This window comes from Rhinolophus hipposideros, assembly GCF_964194185.1.
Source record: "Rhinolophus hipposideros genome assembly, chromosome: 26".
Classification (NCBI taxonomy): Eukaryota; Metazoa; Chordata; class Mammalia; order Chiroptera; family Rhinolophidae; genus Rhinolophus; species Rhinolophus hipposideros.
The window spans coordinates 11658865-11679316 of record NC_138072.1 but is presented as its reverse complement, the minus strand read 5'-3'; the positions used below and the strand labels follow the sequence as shown (position 1 = coordinate 11679316).

General features: G+C 46.1%; 1 protein-coding gene across 4 annotated transcripts in view; it reads left to right on the top strand.

Moving 5' to 3' along the window:
- The first annotated feature begins 1301 nt into the window (after window positions 1-1301).
- DUSP10 (dual specificity phosphatase 10) overlaps window positions 1302-20452 on the top strand; it is a 39318-nt gene continuing 20167 nt past the window's right edge. Inside the window, exons 1-2 of one of the 4 annotated variants that reach the window (XM_081038837.1) lie at window positions 1302-1597; window positions 3789-4642. In XM_081038837.1, the coding sequence (XP_080894963.1) occupies window positions 3832-4642 (811 nt within the window). In that variant the 5' untranslated portion in view covers window positions 1302-1597; window positions 3789-3831. Of the gene's footprint in view, window positions 1598-1653; window positions 2613-3788; window positions 4643-20452 lie in introns of those variants that run through there. The other 3 variants (XM_081038840.1, XM_081038838.1, XM_081038839.1) reach the window with 3 other exon arrangements.

Genomic DNA, 20452 nt, shown 5'->3' with positions numbered 1-20452 from the left:
ATACTAGGCATCTCCATTCCTGTTCCTACCCGCAAGACAACTTTCCCGCAGTTTCCCTGAGATTTTCCGGACGCGGCTGACGACTGCTTGCCTCGCCCCCACTCTCTCCGCCGGACGCGCGCCTAACCCAGTGACCCCTCCGTCCGCGAACGCTTTGAGAATCCAGAAAGGCGGCACCGCCTCCTCGACGCTCCGCCAACCACACTCAATCTGGTGATTTACACTGAGTTCAGGCTCCTTTCCGCCAGCCGCGGCTGTCCCAGAAGCGCAAGGCTGGCGGTCCTCGACTCCCCAGGGGCCCTGTGGGGTGGCGGGCGACTACTAAGGCGCGCGGGGTTGACGGCATGGCGTGGAGACCTCGCGCGCCCGGCGGGAGATGGGCGCAGGCGGGCGGTGGTCCCGCCCAGGGAGCGTACGGCGAGCCCGGGGACGCCAGGCCTAGGTGGGTGGCGCCCGTGCCGCCGCCGGAGGCGCTCGTCCCGCAGCTTCCGCCCTGAGCCCAGGCCGCCGCCTCCAAGCAGCCCTCCGCGCTGCCGCCCTCGTGCTGCGGGTCGATCCCCGACCAGTAGACGGGGTAGGCGGGGGCGTGGTGTGACCCGCGCGCAGAAGTAGGCGAGCCAGAGGGAGCCGCGCCACCGCCGCTCGGGGAAGCTGTAGGGCAGCCGGCGGGGCAGCGACATCTGCGGGCGGGCGGACGGTCGACGCTTCCCGGCGGCGTGGAGACTAGCGGGGCGGCCGGGAGAACGCGCGGGCCGCTGCGAGCTGGGCGGGCCTCACGGTCGCGGGTGGGCCGGCACGCCCGCCAGCTGCGCGGGAGCCCAGTCCCCCAGCGAAGCCCCAGGCTGCGCGCTCACGTCGGTCCCGACGCAGGCGTCTCGGCGACGTCCGTCAGTCTTGGGTTAGAGTTTGTCAAGTCACCTCCCGCCACACCGAGAACCCGGTTTTCCCGTTGGGGACAGTAATCGTTGTCGTTGTCTCTTGCCCTTAGAAAGTTACTCCGACACTTTCGATCATCCGTCCCGAGTAAGAAAGAAAAATAAAGGCGGAGTGTGGTCTGTCCCCGGGTGAGGGGGTCCAGGGGGATCCCCTCTAGTGGGGAGAGCCAGTTGTAGCCGGAGCGGCGAGTCCAGCCCATTGACAATTCAGCCCCGGAAAGGGTTAAGTGCATCCTGCCGGTTCGGTTTACATGTAAATAGAGAGCAGCTGCTCCGCGCGGGCCCCGGCTGGCCCTTTTAAGTTTTTGATTGGTTGCCAATGACATCACCGCCCGTGTTATAACACCAAGGTCCCAAAGCAGCGTCGGATCAACCCTCCTTAAAGAGGCGAGGCCACGCCCTCGGCTCCACCTCCTCCTGTCGCTCATTGGCCGCTGACTGCTGTGAGGTAGCGGTCGGCTCTCTCCGGATTCCTATTGGTCGAATGCGCCGTCCGTCGGCAGCCGGCCCGCCCCCTCAGAACCGTACATTTACAGTGTGGCAAAAGAGAAAGTAACTATGTTACTGCTGGAGATCAATGAAGCCAAGTGAATGGGGGCCGAATGTGTGAATCCACACTGAAGCGGAGCGCCAGAGGGTGGAGGGCTACACTTATTTATGAAGTAAGTGGAAGTCACCGCGGTTCCTCGTGAGAGCCCAGGAGTGTAAGGAGGGGTGTGTGTGTGTGAGTGTGTGTGTGTGTGTGTGTGTGTGTGTGTGTGTGTTTGGATGCTCACAGGGAGCCACTGCAGGTGAGGTTACAGGGTTCCGGCTGTTGGCTCTCGCTGCCCTGTGCGTTTACTCTCCCTCTCTCTTTCTCTCTCTCTCTCTCTCTCTCTCTCTCTCTCTCTCTCTCTCTCTGCAGTCTATTTGGATTTGGGGCGAAGAAAAAATGAGGTTTGTTGGGATGCTTTGCGGCAATTTTAAATGCCTGGGGTTTGTTAGTGCGCTGTGTTCCGAAAGGGGGTGTTGAGTGCCCCAGAAGTGGGCAAGGAGCATTCTCTGACCACTTAATTTTCTTTCCAGCCTCCGTCCAGAGGAGGAAGGACAACTAGGAGGGAGAAGGGATAGCTCAGTATTTCTCTGGGAGGCTTCCTGGGCCAGTGTGGATGGTTTCACGGGCAATATATAAACGCCCGACCCTCTGCTGCAGGGATGCAGATCTCTTTCCACGCTCGGCGCGTGTGTGTGAGTCGCGCACTCCTGTGGAGGTGGGGGTCCCAGCTCTGTCTCCGTGAACAGGCTTACGCACCCCTCTCCAAGGAAATGGACTGTTGATTCTGGGACGTACCCTACCAGGTAACATAACAGCCAAGACTTTCACCGCTGCGTCCAGCTGGGAAACAGTTACAGCTTCTGGAATAGTACTTGCTCTTCAAAACATACTACGCCAGGGAGGGAAGAAAGGAGGAAGGGAGGAAGGCAGGGAAGGGATTGGATCCTTCGCTCCCATCCAAAGGTGGGCGAGAGAAACCTGAGTCGGTGGGGATCTGTGAACGTGAAGGGTGCTTGCCCGTGTGTGCCTGCGTGTGTGGATTCTGCCTGTGGCATTTGGACTCTGTGTCAGAGAATGGTGGCGGTCGTGTGTAGATGAATGATAGATGACATTTTTCCAGACATCTCTTAAAGTTCGTTTAGGTGAGTGCCTCTTGCATGGGGTTGGGTTTCTTTTCTATGTGCATGACTGATAGGAGAGAAGCCAGCAGGGCTGGGTTGTAGAGTCCCCTGTGCCCACGGAGAGGATGGAACTGTCCCTTTGCAGGTGCCCTCTCATGAGACAAGAGATAGACCTAGTGGGCAACACTTCACTGTCCCCTTTAACAGGCACGGGCTATTTGGGAAGTCATCTTTATGGAATGCATCCTTTTGAAGAGGGGTGATATCTGTGTGGGACCATAATATTATGCACAGTGCCTGCCTCCCGTTGAGAGAAGCTCTAGGAGGGGTAGTCTGTGCCCCTGGGGAAATGAAGGAGGGAGGAGAGTCAAAGTGGTCCTTTCCTTAAAGGCAGGAGTGGGCCTGTGGGGTGGGGGGCAGTGAGGGAGCAAAGGGTGGGTGATGGATGGGCTGGGGTTTCCAGACCTGGCTTCTTGGCTTGAGGCTTCTTTGTAGGGTGCCAGTTTGTAATGAAAGGGGAAATGCAGATTAATTTATAAGAGGCTAAGAGAAAACACAGGAGGTTTTAATATGACTGTGTTATGCTTTTCAAAGGACTCGGTCGAATGGAAAGCAAGAATAGCTCCCCGTTAAAGAGATTCACTTAGGGGGATACCTTCATTCTGATTTGCAGAAAGTTGACGTCCACGCCTAATGTATATTTAGCTGCTGTATATTTCTGTGAGCCATGCCAGGGCTCTTGGTCATACCTCTGCCTTTGCAGTGGGTAAGGACTTACATGGAAAGTATGCAAGGGTGGACAAATGGGTCCTTCTCAGATGGGTGCAGTATCCTTCTGCCCAGGAGAGGAGGCTCAGAATAGATGCCTCTTAAGAGCCTGCCTTTCTGTCTTCAGGATTTCTAATTCTTTGTGCTTTTACTTTCTCCAAGGCTGAACTTGGATGTAGGTCCAAGAAAGGTTGTTCATCAACATTTGCGTAGACTCTGCATTTCGCCTTAGACTTAGTGACCAACTAGACGAGGGTCCCTTGGTTGACATCCTCTTTGAATCTGTCAAAACAAGGTTCAGGCTTCAAGAGCGGCAGGACAGAGGGCACTTAGGATGACTTTGCTCAGAGGCCTCTCCTAGGGATTGGCTTAGACTGCCTTTTGTGTCACATGACTTGATTCTTTCTTTCCCCCTCCCCTTCTTTGCAGACTGTCTTGAGTTCTTCTTGAATTGCCAGTTTTCAGCCTCCTCATGCCTCCGTCTCCTTTAGACGACAGGTTAGTAGTGGCATTGTCAAGGCCCGTCCGGCCTCAAGATCTCAACCTTTGTTTAGACTCTAGCTACCTTGGCTCTGCCGCCCCAGGCAGTCACAGCCACCCTTCTGTCATCGCCACCACCGTCGTGTCCCTAAAGGCTGCGAATCTGACGTATATGCCCTCATCCAGCGGCTCTGCCCGCTCCCTGAATTGTGGCTGCAGCAGTGCCAGCTGCTGCTCTGTGGCAACCTACGACAAGGACCATCAGGCCCCAACCCCAGCCATTGCCGCCGGCCCCGCCGCCACCGCCATCGGAACCTCTACCACCTGCCCTGCTACCCAGATGGTCAACAACAATGAGAATGCAGGCTCGTTAGGTCCATCAGGGGGGGTGGGGAGCCCCGTGGCAGGGACCCCCAAGCAGCTAGCCAGCATCAAAATAATCTACCCCAATGACTTGGCAAAGAAGATGACCAAATGCAGCAAGGGTCACCTGCCAGGCCAGGGCCCTGTCATCATTGACTGCAGGCCCTTCATGGAGTACAACAAGAGTCACATCCAAGGAGCTGTCCACATCAACTGTGCCGACAAGATCAGCCGGCGAAGACTACAGCAGGGCAAAATCACTGTCTTAGACTTGATTTCCTGTAGGGAAGGCAAGGACTCTTTCAAGAGGATCTTTTCCAAAGAAATTATAGTTTATGATGAGAATACCAATGAGCCGAGCCGAGTGATGCCCTCTCAGCCACTTCACGTAGTCCTCGAGTCCCTGAAGAGAGAAGGCAAAGAACCTCTGGTGTTGAAAGGTAATGCCCCTCGTCCCTTCCCAAGCACACTCCTGAGTTGCCTGGGGTCACTTGGGGTTTGCTCTTAGAAATACCAGCATCCTCCTTACCCTGGCTACAAAAGATCAAAATAGACTTCCTTCTTCTTGTCTGCCCTTCCGTGCCCTTTCTTAAGTATTTTGGTTAGTGAGAGAAGCCCAGCAACATGGAACTGGAAGCTGGAAGAATCCTAGTCCTGATTCACCTTCTAATTTGCATTGTGCAAATCACTTCACCTCTCAGACGTTTCTCATCTTTCTAAAAAGGGGCTTTTGTAACACCAGATGGTAGCTCAAGGCACGCCTGGTCTGGTAGTTCTGTTCCAATCCATTGCTAGTTGGATAATTATTGTGTCTCAGACTTAACCGAAGTTGATGGAACGGAGGAAACACCAACTGTGGTGAACTACAGGTAAACTTACAGGTGCTGATTCTTTTTGTGGGAAATGCTTCCTTTTTCTCTCCCCTCTGACCACGTTGGATTCTATGTTGACCTTCAAGAAGGGCAGAGATCCTTATTGTAAGGCCCCACAGAAAGTGTAAGTTCACAAACGTCTGTTCCTCTGCCAAAGCTCCAAGGGGACAGAGTCATTGTTATGAAATATTCACCCACCCATTGTTCCTCTGGCCTCCCCCGACAACCATTGGCATCATGGCTCCTCCCAAGATGGAGTGGTGGGTCCCTTGCCCCAGTACACTCAGTGCAGAATAACTCTGAGGTCACGGTTGCTAAACCCTGGCAGGAGGAATGAATTACCCACTGTTCTCTGAGCTCCTTCCCCACAGTGTTGCTTAACCTAGTAGGGCAGCCATCATTCTGCGTCCATTCCAGTTGTACCTCTTTGCCCTCAGATACTGTCCCTTGGGACACTGCACCCCTCTCTTCCTTTTTGGTCTCGTGGTGATGGAACTGAGAGGTAGTCATCTTCTTTCTTCTCTTGTGTTTGGATCCAACGACACCCTCTGGGCCACGTCACCAGCCAATCTCCTGAAGTGTGTTGATCAAAGGGCTCCTTTGAATACCTTGTATATTTAAATTGCAACAGGCCATTGAGGTGAGCAAGTTTGTTCTTTTGTCTTTGTGAGACAGCTCTCTCATTCTCTTTCTCGTCTTCCCAATGATACATCCTGCCCTTTGTTAAATAGTATTGTTGGAAATACGGTTCTCAGTTCCTTTAATATAACCCCCCATACCCTTTCTCCACTGCCCTTAAACTTGTTCTTATTGGACTCAACTTCAACAAATACACAACTTTCCTTAGGGCTGGTGGGCTCTGATGGGAAGGAGAACATGGGCGTCCTATGCAGAGAGTTCCTGCAGTGTCCAGACATTTTGTAGTTGTCGTTCATCGATTTTCTTGGGGTGACAGATACATTCAGATTTCCTCTGTGTAGCTCTGTATTTTATTTCTTTATTTTCTTGTTTGCTTGATTTTGAGTGATTCCCAGTAGGTTTACCCAGCTGGTTGTTTTTTCACCGTGATCTTGGCTTGTGTCATCTTTTGCCCATGAGAAACTATAACCTACACACTTCTCATTTGTAGTGGTTTATCTTGGGGAGCAAAGAGGGGGGAGGGATTGCCAACGGTCTTGATGGTCCTCTGTTTGCTCATGCAGAGTAGATGTTGAGAAAAAACCGACCTTTGATGTCTGTATGATCTGAAGACAGGCATCAAACAGTACATTAAGATGACCTGACCTTGAACGTGAGGGTGATTAGGAGAAGTTGTAGATCCTACCTTCTATTCGGCAGTGGGCATTGTTGTGTATGTGGTGGCTTGTCAGCCACTGAGGAAGGAGTCTCCTGGGTGCTACTGATGCAAGTGAGGTTCCTCTCCCCCTCTCCTTTGGATGCAGATGAGAGTCCAAGCAGTCTGGGCTTGTTCCTCAGTGTCAGTAAGATTGCCTCCATGGGGCGGAGCCAGACAAGCTGCTGACCTCACCACTGGGCGCCTTGGGCGGCCTCTGAGAGGGCTCGTCATTTTCGGGTTGGTGACACACAGCGAGCGGCGGTTGACCTGGAAGGCGCGCTGGTAGTAGAGGTTGGATTACTTGTAGCTTTGGGGGCTTTTTCGTCAAATATTGGGGAATTTGGTTGAAAATATGTAGCTCGGGAGCAAAAGGGTCTATAATCTACTTCATTTACTATTGTCGTCATTATTATTTTGGTGTCTTTTGGAGGAATGGCCTAAAATTGGGACCAAGATGGGAAAGCAGAGAAAGAGATCAATATTAGGGTACCCGCAACTACCCTTTGATGCGGGCAAACCAAAGGTTAATGCCATAGCACCACTGAGGTGAAGGATGGGACGTGTGCCTCTCAGAAGGCATAGCCAGCAGCTTCTCCCAGGTTCTTGACCATACTGGTATGCCTTCTCTGCTGAGCTTGATTTTAGCAACCCCGTCCCTTGGTAAAGTAAGATTTTATTTTAGCAAGAGTGGTAGTGGTACCATTTTGGAATGAGTGATTTTTGTGGGGAGCAGCGGCAGGTGGGGGTATCGAGAATGTAAGAGAGAAACTTGTAAGGCCTCGTTAATTTACTTTTAGAGATTTCAGTACAATCTCGGGTAATTTATGGCTGGCCCACCTGACTCTCTGGTGTATGTTTGTAAACACTGGTTGCTACCCTCCCCATCCAAGTTTCATGGCCCCCTGTTTCAATGCCATGCTCTCCATTTTTGGTGCTGGCCTGTGGAGAGCGGCTGCTCAGTTGCGATTTTAGTCATACTGTGTCAGGTTGGGAAGAAAGTAATCAGAGGCAGAGAAGCCCCTGAGATTAAGTGGCTGCTCTAATTTACAGTCAGTCACCTCCTTATTGTGACCGATGTCTGAATCTATGTTTTATTCTCAACTCCTGAGGGGAGGAAAAAATGGCATCAGACCTGTGCTTCTGCTCCCCCTGGAGAAATGAATAAACATTTAGGGATTTGCAAAATCTTTGAAAGAATTAGAATTTGTTTTAGCCAAAGTTGATTTTTAACATGATTTCTAACCACACTAAATAATAAGGCTAACCAATTCTGGGCTTTCTATAACGAGATCTACCATCTTCACTGTGATGTTTACAAGACTCCCTTCCTTTTCAGCAAGGCTGGGTGAAAGGAAATAATTTGTTGTTTACCTGTGTAAGAAAGATAAGCTATCGCTGCCTCCTCTTTAAAGACGGTGTTTGCCTTTAACAATTTTATTGGAAACATTTTCAAACAGAAAAGTAGAAAAGAGGATAATGAGTACCCATATGCTTACCACCAGATTAAACAATTATCAATGGTTTCCCTCATTGCTCTCTCTTTCCTTTTTGGTTGAAATATTTTATAGTATAGACAACATTTTAATGCATTTAAATATGTCTCACATTTACACTGAATGTTGGAAAATTGATAAGGCTGGGGATATTTTATAGTATTGTATAGACAGCATTTTCACGCCTAAATACTTCAGTGTCATGTGCCCATTTTTGAGAGTTTTCAAACGTAGCACTGTAACTCACTGGCTGTCAGGTCTGTGGCGGAGTGGCAGTCCCTCTGAGTGGGAGGACTCCAGGGGACAACTGGGGGATCTGTGGCGCCCTTTTCCGCACGGGTATATCAGGGCCCATGCCTGTACTTGCCCTGTGCTGTCACAAAACAAAGACTGACTGACTGTGTCCCGTAGCCCTGCCTCTGTACCAGGGGCTTTTATTGGGGGGCAGGGGGAGAAGAGAGAACTACTTCAGGAGGCTGATGCAGAGAGAAGATTTGATAACATAGGAGGTTTGATTTGTATAGTATAAAACTTTCCGTCATAACTCCTGAAATGAGCAGGAGAAGATTGCAAATGTAGATTGCCCACATTCTTCCACGGTCAGCAAGGATTCGGAAGTAAACACTTGTAGGCAGTATTGAGTTTGATGACCAAGCAAATGACTGTGCTCAGAAACAAGAGACCCTGCAAAAATATTCTTTGTGTTTCTGCTCTGTTTTGTGGGGGGAATAAAAGTCTTCCTCTTGTATCTCAGGAATGGGATGAGGATGTTTTTAAGAAATGTGAAATAATATTCACATTTTATTCACAAGCTTGCTGTTGTTATTCTGAGCCTTTGTGGAACATCCAAGCATTAGCCTTGGAGCAAATGGGGCGGGGGGGAAATTCAGGCAGTACTTGGGATGCAGTTGTAGTGTGAGTTCTAGTCTTGGTTCCCCCCACCCCACTCTAATCCCCATTACTGGGCAAATTGCTTGATCCCTGACTTCCTCAGTCTCCTCCTTTATGAAAAGAGGACATAACAGTAGTTATCTCATAGTGTTAGTTTTCCTAAGCTAAGTGAATTAATGTTTGCAAAGTATCTAAACACTTTCTCATACATCGTAAGCACTCAAAAATGTAGTTTAATATATTATTACTATTGGTTGAACAGAAATAATGATGCCAATAAACAGACAATTTTGGTTCTTTTTCTAAAGGAGTACAAATAAAAAGCTAGGTATGGGGGGGAGAGAGACAGAGAGAGAGAGAGAGAGAGAGAGAGAGAGAGAGAGAGAGACAGAGAGAGACAGAGAGAGAGAGAGAGAGAGCGAGAGAGACAGAGAGAGAGAGAGAGAGAGAGAGAGAGAGAGAGAGACACTATGGCCTAAAAATAACTTGGTGACTGGTTCCTAATTTAAGTAGCATACAGTTGGAGTGCCAAGTAATTACAAAAACATGTTGGGTCAAGAGGCCAGAGTAATTTGGGCCTATCCTAGAATTATTTATTTGTAGGGGAATTTGTAAAAATGTGATGATAAATCTATCCCACAACTAAATAATGAAAGTATAAAACTATTAAGCTTTGCTTTTTCTGGCCTTTCATCAGGCTGATTTATTTTTGGAAGAGGGATTGTAGTCTGACTATAAAAGGGTAAGTGGAAGGAGGGGACTGTGTGCTTCATGTTGCAAAGTTCTCGAAGCTATGTGTTGTGATGAGATGGAGTGTGGAGGAAAAAGGAGGGAAGTCATTGAAAGTCCTGCTCCTTTCTTCAGGTGAGTCCTAACCTTTTTCCCTGAACTTGGCTCATAGTTGCCTGTACTCTCTCTGAGCTTTTGGATACACTATCCTCCTTCTTAATTAAAATGTAAGTGAGAAGAGACAAGCGCGCTCTCTCCCCCATCTCTGCCCTTGCGCCATCTGCCCCTCATTGTGTGCCGACTTTAGCTCACTAATACTGGGTTCGAATCTAGGCTTTTGCACTGTCCAACTGTGGGTGTCCTTAGGCATCCCAGGTTATTTTTGAGAACCCCAGTTTTTGTTTTCGGTTTTTTTTCCCCAGGTGAACTGGGAATAATTTCAATATCACAGGATGAACTGAGATGACATAAATAAAGTGCCTGGCACAGAGACAGCTCTCAATAAATCAGGCCCCTGGGCCCTGCTCTCCAACTGCCATGCCCTTTCAAAACCTCTTACATTAGACATTGGGTGTGTGTGGGGGGGGGGGGAAAGGGTTTGAGGGGGTGGGGGGGGAATGACAACTTGTTCTAAGCACACTACTGTGGGAGCATTTGAGTATGATCTTGGCCTTACCCATTCAGATCAGTTAAGTTAACCACCTGGCTTGTCAAGGACAAGTTCAGGAAACTTTTCTCCTGGTGGTAGGTAATGATATTAGATTGGAAATAGCAGGGTCAGGGAAGGAAGGTTTGACACTCTTCTGCCATAGCCTGGTGGCACACACACTCAGAAACTAGATGTGAGCTTTTCACCAGAAGCCACCCTGCTTCTTTAGACTCAGTACATCAGCAGCCAGGTGTCTCTGCCCCAGCACTGTTGGGGAGCAGTTTGGACATGAACGTATGTTGATTTGCAGTGCTGAGGCAATTTAATTCAAGTAGGCAGTTAAGGATATACTCCACACTGTGGGTAGAAATTCTCATCCCACGGGAGGTCATCTCACATTTTTCGAACTCTAGAATCCCAGTTTTGAGAACAGGAAGGAAGCTTAGCGGTCCCCTCGTCTAGTAGTTTTCACTGCAGGCTGCCCATGGGTATCAGTTGGGGCGATTGGAAACCTTTGGCTCTCAGGTCCCACCTCCAGAGATTCTGGTCTGGGGTACAGCCTGAACATCAGGAGTTTTAAAGGTTCTCTGGTGATTCTAATGTGCAACCAAGTTTGAGAGCCATTGATCAGGTGTGGTCTTCTCATTATGCAGCTGCGGAAATGGAGCCTAGAGAAGTTGGTCACTTGTTCAAGGTCACATACATAATTAATTTTGGAGCCTTGGTCCTTAGTGCTAAAATAGGTCTTGCCCGATCGATAGATTGACATGCATGTGTATTATTATCTAATGATAACAGTATCTTTAGCATGCAAATATAGAATAAGATAGTTAATCAACCATTTTGAGTACTGATACCTTTTTTGTTGAGTTTTCAGATTTCAACTCTAAGGACCTCAGTCTAAGATCTTTTGAAGCCAGCAGTTCATGATCCTGATATTTAGTCCTAGAAATATGGGACAAATAGTAACGTTGATTTCATCCCATCTTCTGGGGAATTTAACGGTTTAAGGAAGAGCTAGAAAACATACTTCCAGATGTGCGCCTGTGTTGAGTGGTTCAGATTTCTAGGGACTTTTTGGTAGGTTGGTCTCCACCGACATACAGCCTTGTGGGTAAAGGAGATTCATGCATTTGCTCAACAAATATTATTGACGCCTTCTAGGTGTTGCACTAGCCTTCAGGCTGGGGAAGCTGCCATCATAATAACCATATGCTGGCATGAGAGCACATACAGACCAGGCCAGTATTCCGGATCCTTCCCACCTTGAAGACCATGTACCTGTCTGTATTCTTCATCATCTTCTGCCACAATCTGGTTTAGGGAGCGGGTCATCTTCTGGGAAGTACATATTTGTGTGGCACTGGGCGTTTTTGTCCTTTCTTTTCCCCTTGCAAGATAGAGTCTGGCCTTTTCTAAGCACATCTCCATGGGCCAACACAATTTCTTTCCACAGTGTTGATCTGAAAGGGAGTGACTTTTTGTATTTGTTGGTTTTTAATAGAAAAGGAAATCTGTGTTCTCTGTCTCCCTCAGGAGCTCAGGGCTGGCAGGTCTCCTCATCTTTGTGATAGAGTGGAACTTTGTAATTTAGACCTCCCTAATTTCGGGCGTCATAGGAACAAGGCCTGTGTTTATTTTTTTTGTTCATGCTATCTATGAAAAGAGGACATGTGAAGCAAACAAGCATTGTAAATGATATTTCCAAAACAAGATTTCGGCTTACTTAGAAAAAAAAAATTGGCAAGTACAATTAAAAAACACTCACTCTAAGGGACCAGGCTGGGATGAAAACACAAGTCTGTCTTTTCAAAGCTGGGTTATTTCCCATAAACCATGTGGGTCCCTCTTGGACAAATTTTCATTGATTATGTTTCCATATCCTGTATACTCTATATTCGTATCATGTAAACTTACTAATTCAGAAAAATTGGAGGGAAGAGAAAACGACGAGTATAAACCACAGCTTGAATTGTATTGTAAAACATTTAAAAATACACATATCTGCAAGTTCACATAGTATCTTTTCTAATTGTGAAGTCTTTGACTCTAGATGTTTCATCCATAAGCCGAGAGGAAGACCTTAGCATTTTTTTCCTTCTTGCAGCTTATGTCGGTATCATCTATTATTACTTAAAAGTTGGGGGGAAATATATACACAGGGTGCCAAAAAAATGTATACACATTTTAAGAAAGGAAAAAAAAAGTGTATTAAAATTATAATACTCAATATGTACTGATAACGACAGATGAATGCAAGTCACGTTTGACTTCTGCAATTACAAGAGGTGCTCAAAGTGGTAACCATCACTGTAATTTTAATACAGTTTTTCCCTTTCTTAAAATGTGTATACATTTGTTGTCACCCTCTGTGTGTGTGTGTGTGTGTGTGTGTGTGTGTGTGTGTGTGTGTACAGTCCACTTCCTCACCCCAGCGAGACCCATATTTTATGTAACTTAAACGAAAAGGAACCATGAGCCTGTGCTTTTGGGTAAAGAAATGAACTGGGCCGTCTGGTACTTTCATGTAAGATAAAGGCTGTTACCTGACGCTCTGCTCTGGCAGAGTGGAAGACACAGGAAGGAAAGGCTTTGCCGATTCATCAAATTATCTGTATTGCCCTTAATTTTATTTGTGATGAAGGCCTATTCATCATGTTTTCACCCCCTAAGACTTGAATTTCATGGAAAACAAAACAAAATCACTGTCTTCCTGAGTGTTTCAACAATGGGTTTCGTTTTCTTTGTCTAAGCACCCGGCTGGGTCCCCTGGCAGGCATCTGTTGTCCATTTCTCAGTGAAGTAAGCAGTAGATGGAAGGGTCTGATGGGGGTGGGGAGGTCCTGTTGGCCCAGCCCTCCGTTTGAGGAGCAGAAATCTCTCATGCTGTAATATCAGCTCAACTGATCTTAGTGTCCCCAGGTTAAGAAGGCAGTCACCACTCTGCGTCAGAACATTATATCCAGTTCTTTAATACTTGATATTTATTCGACGGGGGAAATAATCCCACATTCTTTGAATCCTGGCCCCATGGTCCACTACCCTTGGGCTAAATGTGACCAGCTGTTGCTACTGAAGAGAGAAGAAAAAACAAAATGGGAGAGGAGGGAGGAAGGGCAGGGGAGTAGAGGGAACAGAACAGTGTGAGATCAGAGGGTACTCTTAGGGTCACAGTGACAGTATCTCCCAGTGTCACTGGACTTGAGTCCTGGGTTCCAGTGTTCAAGACTGTGTTATTGTCATTCATTATCACAGAGTGTCTGCTTCTCTCTTAAAATAATAAGACTAGACAGATTTGTAAGAGAGTCTTCCTTGAAGCGATAGGGGACATTTTCTTGGGTCTTGCATTTCTAGTCTTATTAAAATAGCACATTTTTATGATAAGAATTTATAAAAATGGTCTTATGGTTCTCATGAAATGATATTTTAATATGACAGAAGAATCCCATTTCATCATGTGTAGCTATTCTGGCTCTGACTAACCTAGCTTCTTGCTTGAAATTAGAAAATTATTTTCCAGGTAGTTTGGAAAAAAACACATTAGTAGCTATGGAATGTTTTCTGTATACTCGGTAGCCATCGGGCTGTCGTATATGTGTCTTATTTCATCCTCAGCTTCGCTTCTTCAGACAAGTTTCAGATCCCCAGTTTTACAGATGCGAATCTGAGAAACAGCTTCAATATTTTCTCCCTGTTATTAACCCGTGAGTTGGAGAACAGGAATTGAAACTCAGTTCTTAAGATCTCAAAGCCCAAGTTCTTTCCAGGCTAGGCACATGCTTTTTGTTTTTTTACAAGTGAGCTGTATTCCTAATGGTTGCTTCCCTTGTGCTTTACCTCTGAGGTGCTCGAAATTATCATACTTCTCCCTTTTTCCTCAACTGAAAATGCAGTGGTCAGAAGAGTGGCCTACTCTGTATCCTTAGAGAAGAGATGGTTTGCCGGTGACCTTGCCCTGAATTATATCCCAGCTTTCAGAACCTTCAAATTTTAGTCATGACAGAGGTTGTTAAAGAGTAACAATTTGAAGAAATGTTTGAAAACAGGAATAATGATCTCTAACATTTAGGTAATGCTGACTATGTACCAGACTCTACTCGGAGCACTGCATCTCATGATAACACTCCCGTTTACACTGGAGCGACCGAGACTCAGAGAAATCCACACACTTGTCCAAAGTCACTCAGCTCGGGCATGGTGGAGCCTGGGCAGAGCACTGCAATACTTCTGCTCTGTGCGTTTTTCAATGTGGAGAACCTTAGAATACATTCTCCTAGCAGCCTGCGGATATGAGGCAAAGCTGCCTTCCTCTGCACACATTAATGTACTCACTCACGTTCTAGAATGGGAGGTAGATAGATGAGTGAGAAGAAAGACAAGGACAAAGTGAGATATAGTGAGTAAGAAGAAATATCGGATGGGTATGTGTGACTACATCCCAAACTACTATCCAAAGGTATCTGGATGCTTATGTTTTATATTCATTATCCATCCTATTATTGTGGATAATAATATTAACTATAGATTTTTTTCCCCCCTCAAGTGTGTGAAGGAAGAATCTCCAGTTAGGTTATCAATAAATACCCTTTGGGAATACAGCTCAGGTACCCTGGGAGTATGGCAGGGACAGGCAGGCCCTGGAAAAAGCATAATTGATACCCTTGACACATAGCAAAGTAGACCCTTGCAAACCTGTGCTAGGAGCAGCATTCATTTAGGCAGAATTATTGAGCATTTGTGTCAGCTGTCCCATTTTATGGATATGGAAACTGATTACTCAGCCAAGAGCATCTAAGTAGCTGGTAGCAGAGCTGGCCCAGCTCCATGTTTCCTAACTCTCAGTTCAGTCATTTCTTTTTAAATCTCAGTGGGAATATAACCCTTTGGTTTGTATCTGAGCTGTTCTTAAATAAGCATTTCTTGTGGGTCTCGGTGTTTGGCCCGGTCACTTCATGTTTCCTTTCACTTTCCCTTTGTAATTAGCTTATTAAGTGACTCCTCAATGAATCAGTCTGCTGTTTTGTATTTGTCCTCAGCCTTCCTATGAGGAACTTACATCTTTTCTATCAAAGGGAATGTAGTACGCAGGTTGACATCACAGATTCTAGAACCAGACTGCTGAGTTTGAATTCTGACTTTGCCACCGATTAGAAGCATGAACTTGAGCAAATTAAATTTGGTGTTCTTATCCATAAAACGGGGAGGGTAGTGACACTTTTCTCATGGAATTAAATGAGGATTCAATTAGATAATATATGTCCAAGTGCTTTGAACAATGCCAGACACACAATAGCTAATATTTATTAAAAATTTACTCTGATTATAATATCAAATATCTACAATAATAATTTATCATTGTGTACTTATACCCCAGAGATATATGAGGGATATAATTCAGTAAAATAAACTGACATAGCCACTGGAGCAATATAAGTAGGAAGTCTTCAGTTCTTGTTAGATTGTTTTGTTTAAAGGTGTGGAAAAACCCAGTGTTTCTAGGGGGTGGATAGATAATTACATCAGTACTTTTTTCTGAATCAGTGCCATACTGGAAAATTATATACTATTTCTATGTAAGGAAATCTTATAAAATTATATCTCAGCAAAGACTCAATTGTATACCCATTGTTGGAATATTAAAAAAATTTTAGAAAGAAAAAACCAGATGACATATGAATCCCCCTGACTGGCCTAGTTTCATTTTTACATAGTCCCTTCGTTCTTTACCCATATATGTGCATATTCTGCAGAGTTTCTCATCTAGAAACTGAAATTCATTTTTGCTATACAGTGCCTGTACTTTTACTTCCTGTATAGTCATCACAGATTTCCTTTACATGTTATAACATGTCTTATTTTATGGATACATCCCATTTGACTTAACTAATTTGTCTATTAATGAAGTTAAGATCATTTCTCCATTTTTGAGATTAGAAGAGACAGCCCTTGAGCGAGTCCCTTGTTTAGACGACCCAGCAGTGAGGAATGGAAGCCCAGGCTACCCTCCTGGGGTTTATGTTTCCTCCTCTCCCTCAATTTCCCTGCACTTTTTCATTCCTGCTTTTCTCTTCAGAATACTAGAGCCAACTACCCGTCGAAGTGATTGGTTTGTAAACAAGTCTTTATCCTTGATCGCACGTCTTGTCACAAATTCTGATCGTGTGTACAGCACATGGTCTCTACGGCATGTGTTTGTCCATCTTGGGTTTCTAGTTGGTCGGCAGGGTGAGGAAGTATGGAAGTATCAGTCAGTATGATTAAAAGATGAAAGCAATTGTGAAAGTGAGTGATCGTTTCATAAACAATATGAGTCACTCCCTGTTTTATGGTGTTGAGAAGACACTTTGAAAGGAACGTTGTTACACTCACAGCAGAAAGAGTACGACTTTGCGAGATGCTGGGTAATTTGGGTTTGTGTCTCCCACCCTTCCCCTTTTTTAAAACCCTGGCGTTTTAGGGCCCTGCAGGAATCTTCTGAGTGCTTAAGCACATGCAGTCACAAAAGTCCATCAGAGTGGAAAGACAATTCCCATTAGTTCTTTTTGCTAAATTGAGGTAAAATGCCCTTTAAATAGGTGCTAATTCTCTGACAGATAATTAGCTTGTCTTCCTTGATAAAGTATGTGAATTGGATTGAATTTATTATAATTAATCTTACATATTATGTAAAAATGCATTTGTCTGCCCTTATTAGGGGAACCTCTTCTTTCCTACCTTGAGGGTGACTATGAAGCCCACCCCACTCCAGTGAGAAGGAATAAACTGACTGAATGTTAGGGTGATGGGCAGCTCTCCCTTACAAAAGTTGGGAGAAGCCGAACATGGGGGAAGCCACCCTTAAAAGAGACAGGACTTTCATATTAATATCAGCATCATTTTAGAAAACTGAGAATGCTTTAGGGCCTGAGAATCAGATGCTGCAAAGCTGCCTAAATAATTACCTTGAAATCAATCTCCTACTAGTGACATGATGTTTTTTTCTAGATTTGCAATGCAGAGCTTTTTCCAAGGAATGAAGAGCGGGGTCATTGGCTTGGTACACTTAGCTGGTGGCTGGGCAGTGACTCTGGACTGTGGCCCGAGAGGGCCAGGTGGGGCTGCTCGGTGACTCAGTGAGCCAAAGCTCCTCCCTGGGCTTTGTCTTCCTCCCCACTCTCCAGCCATTCAGAGATCACTGAGATGTCCCCATCTGGCTGCACAGTGCATTAAGGGCATCTTTTCCCATTGAAAGCTCTTGTCCACAGTCATTTGATTTTGCCCGTACTAAAATGTATCGTGGGGAGATGTGGGAGCACGGGAATAAAAGAGCATACTCTAGATGGTCCATCTGAGAGCCTCTCCTCCACGTTGAAGTGTTTCTTTTCCTGAGAGGAGAGCGGTTATGTGGTGTTCGGTGGGAGCTCAAGGACACAGGGGGGCTTACTGCCCCTTCAATGATCATCGGTCACTGTTTCCATGTGTCTGCACATGCACACACACACACTTTAGTGCACACTTGTAAAATGGGGATACAGATGGCACTGAGTAGTGACTCATTTCATGGGGATAACGACAGTTCTTATCTCTGTCTGCCCACTATGGTAGCCATGGGCGACGTGTGCTCCTGGCCACTTGAAACGGGGCTCCTCCAAACTGAGAGACATGCCACATGCGTGACGTATGTACCGGATCTCAAGGACCGTATTCAAAAAAGAATGTAACGTATTTCATTACGAATTGTTTTACTATTGATTCCATGTTGAAATGAAGCTGTTTTGGACACGCTGAGTTAACTAAAATATGCTATTCATGTTAACTTGACTAGGTTTCATTTTACTTCTTCAAATTCAGTTACATGAAAAAAAACTTTTGTTACATAGTAGTAACCAGCATTACATTTCTTTTTTTCAGCATTACATTTCTATTGAATGGTGTTGATCTCTGTGTAATAATAACAGTATTATTAATCCTACATTTTAGATGAGGAAACCGAGGCTCAGAGAGGTTAGGTAAATTGCCTAAAGTCACACAGCAGAAAGTCAAACTCAGAGCTGTCTGACTCGGGAGCCCACGTTCGTCACCACTACAGAATTGTTGTATAATAGCGAATTTGTCTGGACGGTCACCTCTAGTCACCCCTGAGTACATGCTAATGAGATGATCAGAATGGGAGTGGGTTGTCAGAAAGACCAACAATGTGATTAGAGCATGGGGGCTTTGCGTTAGGCCTACCTCCTCCTAGGAAGAAAGGGGGCTGGAGATTGAGTTCAGTCATGTAACCAATGATTCAATCAATCACAGCGCTGTAATGAAACCCCAATAAAAACTCTGGACACCCAGCTCAGTGCAGCTTCCTAATTAATGAACACAGTGATGTGTTGGTAGGGTGGTCGTTCTTTAGGGCAGGGAAGCTCTGTGTTCAGCACCCTCCCACACCTCAACTTATGTGTCTCTTCTTTTGGCCGGCTCTGATTTGTATCTTGTATAAGAAAATTGTAATATTAAGTATAGTGCTTTCCTGAGTTCTGTGAGTCATTTTAGTAAATTATCCAAACTGAGGGGGCATGGCAATCCCAGACTTCTTAGCCTGTCAGAAGGGTGGGTGGTTGAGAACCCTGGACTTGGGGCTGGCAGGAGGTGACTGACTGTGTCACTAGCGTCACAATTGTAGGGCGGTGTTACAAGAATAGACCGCTTTTCATCCTGATGTATATTTTAGGGGCCCAGCAATTGGGAAAGCTAAATACTGTGGCTCAACTTGCTTGTCTCTCTAACCCGTGTCCTGGGGGACAAATGCCAGTTTTGCATTCGAAACTTGTAAAATGACTCAGTCCTTGAGCAACTGCTTTTGACCACGGGGCTCAGCCTGGAGATAGGGAACCTCCAACACCGCCACACCCTGTACCCTCCAGCCTGCAATGGAGTCCCCTCCATTCCTTCCTCTCCCAGACAGCACCAAGGAGCGATGGTGACACAAGTCCTGGCACCTCTTTGCTACCAGAGATTCTTAAATATTGATGTTGGGATTGAGTTCCTTATAGGAAACTGATGGAGGGTGATAATAGTGTTTTGTTTTTGAAAATAGTTTGCATTGTCTAGAGTCATCATCCTATTACATCTTATCAACAGTGTGTTCAAATCAATGGTTGGCTTTTCTTCGGGGGCTTTTGTTAGGATTTTTAAACCATGATCCTACATGTTTTATTTTTCTTTTTTGGTTTGGTTGCTTTTACCCTGATTAAAATAGGCACTGTCTCCTGCTTGTGGTCATGCTAACCCTTACCCTTCTGTTCACACTCCTTTTTCCCCTGAGGCCCTCTCAGGTCACCAGCTCCTAGAAAGTGGCTTTGTACAGGACATCTTGGGCCCACCCTGCAAGGCATATTTCTAAGAAAAGACAAACTGAATTTAAACTCTGTAGTGATTGCAAGGGAAGATTTATTTACCAGTGAACACCAGGAAGAAAACAAAGTGTTCTAAGGTTGTCAAAAGGTCTCTTGAAATGCCCAAGAGGACTCAATATCTATCTAAGTTGGGTCAGCCCAGGGCACTTTTCATACTGCTGGCTTTTCAGAGCTGTTCAGGTTTAAGGTTGGGGATACTTAACCCTTTGGCATCTCTCCTTGCCCCTCTCCGTAACTGCGGGCGTGTCAGTCCCAGTTTCTCCGAGAGACAGGGGGCGTTCATCAGAACCAACTGAAGAGACACAGAAAGTTGGCGCGCTTTTCTGACCATCTCACCTTCCGGAGGACCACAGGCTTTGAGGCCCCTTGTCCATCTTGCAATGGCAACCATCATGTTACCCCTTTTTACAGAGCTAGAGCTGTAACAACCCTCTTTAGAGACGAGGAAACGCCTGTGTTTGAAAAGAAAGCTCTTATGATATGACCATGCTTAAAAATGGCCTGACGGTTACGTAGCTTGCCCAAAGGTGCATAGTTCATGAGAGGGGTCAGAGAAACCCTGAATTCTGATTGTCAGATCCAGTCTTGTGTCCCTTCGACAGGAGGCAGAAGAAATGGCCCCTGGGGCTGTGAAGACACTGTCTGAATCATCTCATCGGTCTGTTATGTCTCCATGTCTCCGTGGGCGGGCCAGCTAGCTCAGAGAGGGCCCACCAGATCTTGTTGAGTTTTGAACACTCGGTACTGTGCCCCCCCCCATATTAGTACATGTGGTACAGCCCATATTGCTGCTTAATAACTGTGTGTTGTATTGAACTGGGGGCCCCTCCCACTGATCCCTGACATCCCGCGTAAGCCTTCTTTAACCTCCCATGGCTGCTTTCCATCCATGTCCAC